Source organism: Brachypodium distachyon, chromosome 2 (genome assembly GCF_000005505.3).
Source record: "Brachypodium distachyon strain Bd21 chromosome 2, Brachypodium_distachyon_v3.0, whole genome shotgun sequence".
NCBI classification, from domain to species: domain Eukaryota; kingdom Viridiplantae; phylum Streptophyta; class Magnoliopsida; order Poales; family Poaceae; genus Brachypodium; species Brachypodium distachyon.
In genome coordinates, this window is record NC_016132.3 from 1,765,961 (window position 1) to 1,775,377 (window position 9,417).

Sequence of the window (9,417 nt, forward strand, 5' to 3'; positions counted from 1 at the left end):
TTGCGCCCGGAATGCGTCTTCGTGGACCAAACAATGGGCGCCCGCCCAAATGGGTCGCCCCGCTGGATGGCACATTTGGTCCGTTTCCTGCAAACTGACCGCGTCGGCCGAAATGGGTCGCCCCGCTGGAGGTGACAGGGCAACTCCAGCCACGCGACCCAAACGGACCACTTTTTATGGTCATTTTTGTCCGTTTGGGTTGCGGACCGGACAGAAAATGGTCCGAGTCCAGCCTTTGTCCGTTTGGGTCGGGCCGTGCGTCCAGCGGGGGGACGCAAATTGAGAATAAAAAAACAAAAATGGGGAAGAACACAACATGAATCTAAACATATTTGCTTCATCTCATATATGGCCTTCGTCCTCCTACACAAGGAGGGGAATGATGATTATACCAGAGTGGGTTGTGAACCACTTAGAAAAACTAAATTTCTAAAATGGTTCATAACCCACCCCTGTGTAGCCAGCTTTCCAGTCCCGGAAGCTACTCGTCGTCATCGGGGAACTGGAGTAGCGGCGCCACATCCTTGTCGGCTTGCCAGGCCCAACGTTTTATTCTGAACGCACGGTCCGCCGCCATCCCCGTGGTGATCTCCACGTCGTCCAAGGCCTTACGGCGGGCGTCGTCCTTTCATGACAGTCCAGTGGGAGGGCATTCAGGCTTCCCAATAACTTATAAGCGCATCAAAGCTTTGTTTCGTTGGGTGGGTATGTATAAGTTCATTCACCAACAAGTGCAGACTTGTTTGATTTGCCAACAAGCTAAGCCAGAGAGATTACCTTATCCAGGGCTGCTACAGCCATTACCTGTACCTCAAGGAGCTTGGGACACTGTCACTATGGATTTTACTTCTGGTAATGCTAATTGTATCATTGTTTTCATTGATACTTACACCAAGTATGGCCATTTTGTACCTTTACATCATCCGTTCCAAGCACAAAATGTGGTTGATGTGTTCATGGATACAGTCTATAAATTGCATGGTATGCCACGTTTCTTAGTGTCTGACAGAGATAAGATTTTTACAAGTCAGTTTTGGCAAGGAGTGATGAAACATACAGGAGCTAGACTCAATATGAGTTCTTCCTACCATCCTCGGTCTGATGGACAAACTGAACGAGTTAATCAACAAATTGAGTGTTATCTCAGGTGCTTTATTAGTTCTCATCCAACCGAGTGGAGCAAATGGTTGTCCCTTTGTGAATTCTGGTACAATACCAACTGGCACTCAGCTCTGGACAAATCTCCATTTGAGGTGTTGTATGGCTATGCTCCACGATCCTATGGCATTTCTGCTGCAGATACAGTTGCTGCTCCTGATCTCCATCAGTGGCTGGATCAGAGGGTTCTTATTAATGCTTCCATTCGTCAACATTTACTCAGAGTTAAACAGCGTATGAAACACCAGGCAAATAAGCATCGCACTGAGAGAGTTTTTGCTGTTGGTGACATGGTTTTTCTGAAACTGCAACCATATGTTCAATCTTCAGTGGTTCAACGGGCATCTCACAAGCTTGCTTTCCGCTACTTTGGGCCTTATAAGATCATTGACAAGATTGGTCAGGTGGCGTACAAGTTGGAGTTATCACCTTCAAGTGGTATTCATCCAGTAATTCATGTGTCGCAACTGAAGCGCTATTTGCCTCCTCAAGTTCAGGTACATTCAGAGTTACCTGTCGCTGATGCTAACTTTCAGGTGCCTCTTCAGATTTTGCAGCAGCGAGTTGTTACTCGGGGTGTTACGTCATTGGCTCAAGTTCTGGTGCGTTGGAGTGATTATTCTCCGGAGCTGGCCACCTGGGAAGATCTGGATACATTGAAGCAGATGTTTCCTCATGCGCCGGCTTGGGGCCAAGCCGGTTTTCAAGACCCGGCGAATGTCAGGGACGTTGTTGCTGACGAGGCTGAGTCACCTAAAACAAGACAAGAGGAGACCAATTCCAATGATGGACCAACAGGCCGGCCCAGGAGGGGGCACATTACACCAGCAAGACTAGCCGGCCCAGAGTGGGTTCGCTGAGGAGTTTTCTTTTTAGTTTCCTTCTTCCTTAGTTTTGCTAAGGATTGGACGAACTTGTATGTTGAACCGTGCTGACGGTGGCTGTGAGGGTGCATGGGCGGAGCGGCGCCGCCGTTTTACCATAACATTTCCCTGAATTCGTGAGTAGCTAGGGTTCTTGAGGGCGTAGATCCAGCTACCGCTAACACGTACCTACATGCTTTAGAGGCCTGATTCAATACACCCACCTCCCCAAACTCAGAAGTGTAGGATTACCTTTTCACGTCTTTTTTTCTTATTCCACCTGCTCTTCAGTCGACCATTCTTTTCTTTCTCCTGCCTTCTTTCTCTCTTGTAAGGTATTTGCTGCCTCAAGAACTATTTCGAAGATCCCTCCGGTGCGATTGTTCGGAATTTTGTCTTCTACGACGCTGTGAAATTTCATCACGATCAAACGGTGAAATCTCCGGCCAATACCAAAATACCGAGTGTTGTTCGGATTTCTTGCGGCCGTGCATGATCGCACGACGTTCACATGTTTCCTGTTTATTCAAGCAATGTTTCAACGATCCCTTCGGTGAGATTGTGTGGAATTTTGTCTAGTACCACAATGTGAAATTTCATTGCGATCCAACGGTAGAATCGACGAAAAACTGCAAAACACCAAGTGTTGTTCGGATTTCTCGCGACCGTGCGGGACAGCATGAACACCCGACTTGTTCGCATGGTTCCCAATATCTCAAGAACGGTTTCGTTGATCCCTTCAGTTGGATTATAAGGAATTTTGTCTGCTACTATAATGTAAAATTTCATTGCGATCCAACGGTGAAATCTCCGGAAAATTTCAAACACCGAGTGCTGTTTGGATTTCTCGCGCCCGTGCGGGACAGTACGAATATCCGACTTGTTCGCCTGTTTCCCGCTGGCTCAATAAATCTTTCGCTGATCCCTTAGGTGGGATTGTGCGGAATTGTGTCTACTATTATCTAGTGAAATTTCGTGACGATCCAGCGGTGTAATCTCTGGTAAAATTGAAAACACCAAGTCTCTCTGCCTGTCCTAGCCGCCACCCACCGCGGATCCAGATCAATCGACATCTCTACTAATTCTCCGTTTAGTGCTTTAGTATGTCTCCAAAATTACGGTTTGGTCAACCGGCAGCCGAGCTATGGTGGTGATGGTAGCACTGTGCGGGTCAATGATGAGGTTTTCCCGACTCTTCATCCACCTCGTCAATGGCGATCTTGTCGGCGGTGTTGAGGAGTGCGGGACGGTTGGTCGCTACTCTTCTGGAGTGGTGGATCTGGTTCTGTGTTTGTGCTTTGTAGGTCGTCTACGCATTTCGGTTTATTGGTTTCTTTTTCGATCGATGAGACTTGGCCAGTTTCGACCTCATCGTGGAGTTAGTGCGGCCAGGTCTTCTCGGATCTGTCTGGCCGGATCTGGAATGGTCATCCAACCCTCTTCGTCGTCTTCTTCTCCGGGACGGTGGTCTCAGATCATTGTTACTGGCGTCTTCTGGCTCCGACCGGCGACTTCTTGACTCCGACGTGGTTCGGACGTCCAGAGGCAGTATCGAGCTTCGCTCACAGCGCGCCACCGACGAGTGCAAGAGGAATACAACGACGTTTACCTACAAGAACTTGCGTGTAATTTCTTTTTATTTTAAAGATGGTTATGTAAGGGTCGGTTGATTTTAATATATGGCCTTGCCCTTCTCGAAAAAAAAGAAAATATAAAACGCTTGGTAGAGTTTCTGCAGAGAAGTTGGGGCCTTTGAAGCCAGGAGACCGTCGCGAACTATAGGAGTTATTATATTGGGCCTTTTTCAGAAAAAAGGGGTTACTGGGCCTTGGTGCCAAAATTCTGAGCGGTTCACCTGGCATCGGGGCGGTGGACCAGAACGGGCCCTAAAAGTCGTAGTGGCCTTGGCGATTCGGCCCGCAGCGCGGCCTGCGTACAAGGTCTCATATAGCCGCCGCGGATCGCGTATCCCCAAATCGCATCCAAACCCTAGCTTCCTCCTCCGGCCTCGGCGACCGTAACCCGCCGCCGCTTGCGCACCCCCAAATCTCATCCATCAAAACCCTAGCCTCCTCCTCCGGCCTCGGCGACCGTAGCATAGCAATGAAGCGCGGGAGGAACAAGTATGAGAAGCTTGATGGAGGAGGAACCGTCTCCACCCCTCTCGTCGTCAGCGATCCGCATCTGGGAGACCTCGCTCAGATCGGGGTTAGCGGCAGCGAGATCTCAAGTCGCTCGGTATACTTTGCGGTATGCCATCGGGTACAAGCTGGCTCCCCTCTGTACAAGCTGGACGTCGCCCTCTCCAACTCTGAGGACTCGCGAGAGCCTCCAGGCCGGGTAAAACTGCGTCGAATCGCTACCCTGGGAACCGACATGGGCGGCAAGACCTTTATATCCATGGAGTCAGCTGGCTGGATCATCGGCATCGGCGGCAATCCCGGCAGCACCATCATCTTCGACACCAAGGATAACAAAGCGATCCGCGGGCCAAAACTGATCGCCAAGAAGTGGTGCCCAGTTGTGGCGGCTGTCGGTAACAAGATTTATGCCCTCTCTAGGCGTCCCGATTTCCTTCAGGAGCCCGATTTCCTTCAAGAGGCCGATTTCGTGCCCTGGTTCGAGGTCCTTGATCTCTCCAAAGCCACAATCACAGAGACAGAGGAGGGGCTCAGCCTGGATGCGTGCTCCTGGGAGGCACTGCCGTATCAACTCTGCTTTCCTTGTAAGCTCACTCCAAAGGCCTACAAACGTCCAGCCTTCATAACCGTCAGGTCCTCTGTGGTGGTCGAGCCCTACATATTGATATCGCTCAATCAGCCAACCAACTACATCAATGCGTTTGACACCAACACAGGAAAGTGGCACAAGATTGATGATCAGTACCTGCCTTTTGTTGGGGATGCCACTCAGCTGGGGCATGGCAGCAGCATCTTCCTTGCCTCACCTTGGGAGAATGGGCCTATCAATGCGTACGACATCCATGTCTCAGTTAGCAATCCGGAAAACATCTCTAGTGTTGCTGACAAGGGTGGTGCTCTTAAGTTATCCATCACTGTGTTCTCAATAAGAAATAAGCATGGTGACGTATCTGCAAAGAAAGGCATTATCACCTCCCTAGGCAAGAAACACTTCTGTGAGTTGCTTTCATTTGAGGGCTGTGGACGCTACTTGGTTTACGATGGAGAAACCGAAGAATCCTATCCAGGGAAATTGTACCTACAGTTGTGTACCTACCAAACAGAGAGCCGTGCACTCCAAGGGGAGACCTCAGAGATTGTAGTCTCCTGTCAACAGGAGCTGACCTCCAGAATTCGCAGTTCCCGTGGCTTCTCTTCAGCACCCATTGCCTTCTCTTTGTCCATATAAGTAAGCCCATCAACAGTAATATTTGGTTCGCATCATTTCTACACTTCATGCGTATCTTACCTCGTACTCTCTCTGTATTCTTGTCTCAAATTTGCCTAAAAATGGATGTATCTATTCCTAAAAAGCGTCTAGATACATGTAATATTTCGACAAGAATTTAGGAACGGAGGTAGTACTAGATTACTTTCACCTTGCTACATTTGTTTACCTTGGCATTAACTTTGAAAATAGGTTACAAGCACTGTTCTTCCCTCTCGCCCATACATTGTGCTTAAAAAAAATGACGCGCACAAATTTGTTTTTCTATTCTTCTGTCAACTGTTACACATTATGGTTGATAATAATTGATGTCCTGTTTCAATTTGAAAGGTATTGATCGGCTATTTTGTAGGGCTGATGACGCGACCGCCCCCGTAAACGGATTCGATCTCTGTGCTTTAGTGCTAGTCCCTGGATCGACTTACCAGCACATACAGTTAAAAGATGTAATATCATAGAAGGTGTCAATATTACAACGCATCATTCAGAATTTAAAAGTACTTACATACTTGCATAACCTCATGGGTTAGCTGGAAATAAAACAATTGTTTAGCAGCGGAAAACGGATGATAAAAAGGCTACAACAACACCACGGTGAGAGCGTGTTGGAATATAGGCCTGTAACCCAAACAAACAGATCATACTCTTATTTTTCGTCGGAGCTTTCTGCATCATTAAACGATGCAGCCATTAGGATCAATACATTGAATGTATTGGCAAGATTCATTAGGAGTTATATCAGAAACTACCAAGTAAATGCATAATGTGTCAAAGTGGGGTTCAAGGCTATTTGCATAAAAGTTTAGTTGTTTTGTTCTATCTTTTAATCAAATAGAATTTTATCACTATTGGACATGGGGTAGACACCCATGCTCCTATTAAACTAAGGACATTAAGTAGAAACATCAATGCTCCTAAACCCAAGTTCAAACCATTCATTTTATTTCGAAATTAGAGTGAGTGAGGTTTTCCTTACAGCTCCACATCTAGTTGCTCAAATTGTCCATTGTCAGGGACACGGCTAAGTACTTAGTTTTGACGCTCTCGAGAGTTTGTACACATTCCCCACAAGAAACTGACGGGTTAATCCCTTGTTGTCCTCAGGGTAGAGTAGCAACGGCATCGATTACGAGATTTTCACAAGTAATTACCTAAACCACGAGAGAATCATGCTCCCCTACACATTCTACCTCAGTACAATTTCTCGGGTCTAGATCCATAAAACTTACTCTTGTCTCGCCAGAGCCCATATAGCATTGTGGTTGTACTGGAAGCTTTTAAATAGGAAACTAGTCCAGTCTCGGTTACCCCAGGTGGCATTCCACATTTGCAACGTAGGCGCTCCCCGAATCCACGGGAGAGACGTCCATGGACGATCCCTTCCCGAATCCACGGGAAGTCGACTCAGAGGGACCCATAGAAATGGCCCTGACGCCGCTAATCCTCAAAATCCTCAAAGCAGCCCACCCAGGATGGTTCATTCAATCAATTGTTTTGCCTTACTCTAATAAAACATTTCATATCTCCATAGGCATAACAATATCATAATGTAGTAATTTCCCCCACGATACTATCATAGCCTAGCATTCAACTACAATCGATGATAATTTGGTAGCATGGTAATGACAAGGGTAAACTATACTACCTGGGATTTATAACTAGCATAGAGGCACGAGTAATATTCCAAATGCATTTAATAAAACAACTAGTGCATAGTAAAATATTTGGGAGATGATCAAAGTGAACTTGCCTTGTCCAAGGTTGTGGTAGTTCTCGCACTCTTCGCAACAACAAGGTTCACAATCCACACAATCTAAAATAAAAGAAGGCACACACACAATAAACATGCCATTTAATACAAAAACATGATATGATGCATATGCCATGATGATGCACACTTAGGTTGCTTCTAAATGTAACTTGTTCAGTTTCTGTTTTGAAAAACTTCTCAAAAGATTTAGACAGATTAATACAATAATAAGGAGGTAATTACTATGCATGAAACAAGAATGGGCTTTAATTAAAAGCTTATTTGATTTTTGTCAAGCATAGAGCAAGATTAAATTTATGTGACAATATCATATACAAAATAATTTCTCTTCTGGTCCTAATGGACATGGAACATGCTCAAATTATTTTTCAGCAAACTAATATGCTCAAAACTAGTTGGAATTAATTCATTTGAAAATTAAACCATAATTAAGCATTCTGTAATTTGCTTCTGGTAAAGTTGTTCAAAGTTAAAATCAAACTATACCAAAAGATTCTACAAGTTGTGAGGATTCCAGAAAGGTATAGAACTTCAAATTTGGCCAAACGGTTTGAAAGACATGAGGGTTTGAAGTTTCAGGGGCTTTTCTGCAAAGTTACAATTTTAATTCGGCCGGGAATTAAGTTTTAATAAAACAGGGGACATGTGGCAGCACACGGTTGGACGGTACCAGTTCGGTTCAAGAATAAAAGACAACCATTGGATTTTAAGAGGGATGGACGGTTGAGATGAGCCCGTACCCTTTCACTTAAGTGATTTAATTTGGGCCCTTACGTGCGGACGTGCAGAGCTGAGGAAGCGAAGAACCATCCGGGTATGGTATTTGTATCATATAAAGATGGCACTGCTCTTCTGTGGATTAGAAGTCATATAGCTAAGATAGCATGAAGTAAGAAATGGTATCCATGATGTTTTATAAAAATGGACCCGACCCCTTTGACCGTTGGCGGGGGTCCTCCTTTTATAGCCAAGGGGATACCACAGGTGCCACGGTGCATGGTTTACAAGTGGCGGGCAAGGAACTTGGGCAGCTCCTCCTCGGTGCGCTGGTGGCTTGCATGCATGAACGCCAACCCCGTGGCTAGGGGTCTAGGCCCTAAAAGATGGGACTGGACAGCAACTGTTCGTCCGACAAGACGGATAACGCCCCTTCTGTCGGCTCATTAAATGCGCCGTGCGGCTCACTCCTTGCCCTGGCGAGACTGCACACTGGGCGTCCAGCACGCGCCCACGTGGCGTCGCTGCCCTGCTCGCTCGGCCCCGCCCTTACGGCGGGAACCGACGCCCGGAAACCCCTCCTCCCGGGAGGTGCCCAGGTGGGAATATTCCCTGAAGCCCCGCTAGCCCTTCCGGGCTGGTAGCTTGCCGGGGCAAGACCCTTCCGAGAACTTGGCCACGCGACCCACGCGTCGTGCAACGGTGGTACCCCGGGTGCCACTGGTGCGACAAGAGCAGAAAAACCAACCTGCTGTTTTCGAAACTGGTATTTATTAGTGCAGAATTTGAAGATGGAAGTAATAGGAAACTTGTAGATGATGTCGATACCTTTCCAACGGGATATCATTTGCGTAATTCCAATGACCGGTCTGAGATTTAGAACAGAAAAACCAAGCTGTTGTTTTCAAATGTTTTCCATGTTGTTTCTATTGTTTTTCCATACTGGTGAGTACTTATTAGTGCATAATTTGAAGACGGAGCTAATATGAAACTTGTAGATGCTGTCGATATCTTCGCAAGGTTACGTATTCGTGATATTGACAATCTTATGGTCCTATACAACTTTGCAAGGCTTAACACCAAGGGCGACATGGTGTGGCAGGAGAGGAAGATTGGGACAAATCTATTGCTCTCGTTATTTTTTTAATTTGGTACCGTCGTATGGAAGTCCTGAAGAAGCAAAATCATCAAAAACTGAGAAGTTCTTGTTTCATTCTCATATCGTAGTGCTGTTTGTTTCTCTGGATACGATTATGTAAAAATCTGATTTTTATTGCCTTTGCATTCTGGCCGGATACTATAGCTCACTTGTTTTATGTGATTGCTAGCTACTCCCTTTGTCCACAAATAAGTGTACGTTTGGGTTTCAAATTTGTCCACAAAAGAGTGTACTTCTCTCTTTTCAAAGCACTTTAGACTAAGATAAATAGTTTCTCTCTCATTACACGAAAATCAAACTCAATAACATTTCTTCATGCACTTAGCTCATCAGAGGTGGAG

The 9,417-nt window shown here is 46.1% G+C and overlaps 1 protein-coding gene across 3 annotated transcripts; it reads left to right on the forward strand.

The window, feature by feature from the left end:
• Positions 1–3,972: 3,972 nt before the first annotated feature.
• Positions 3,973–9,007, forward strand: LOC100843656. 3 transcript variants are annotated; one of them, XM_010232132.3, is made up of 2 exons: positions 3,973–5,390; positions 8,989–9,007. In XM_010232132.3, the coding sequence occupies exon 1, from the start codon at positions 4,125–4,127 to the stop codon at positions 5,388–5,390; it is 1,266 nt and encodes a 421-aa protein (XP_010230434.1). In that variant the 5' UTR covers positions 3,973–4,124; the 3' UTR covers positions 8,989–9,007. The 3 variants fall into 3 exon arrangements, with proteins under 3 accessions (XP_010230434.1, XP_003568312.2, XP_014753729.1); XM_003568264.4 differs by lacking the exon at positions 8,989–9,007 and adding an exon at positions 5,782–6,155; XM_014898243.2 differs by lacking the exon at positions 8,989–9,007 and having other exon boundaries at positions 3,973–4,182; positions 4,340–5,694.
• Positions 9,008–9,417: the final 410 nt, after the last annotated feature.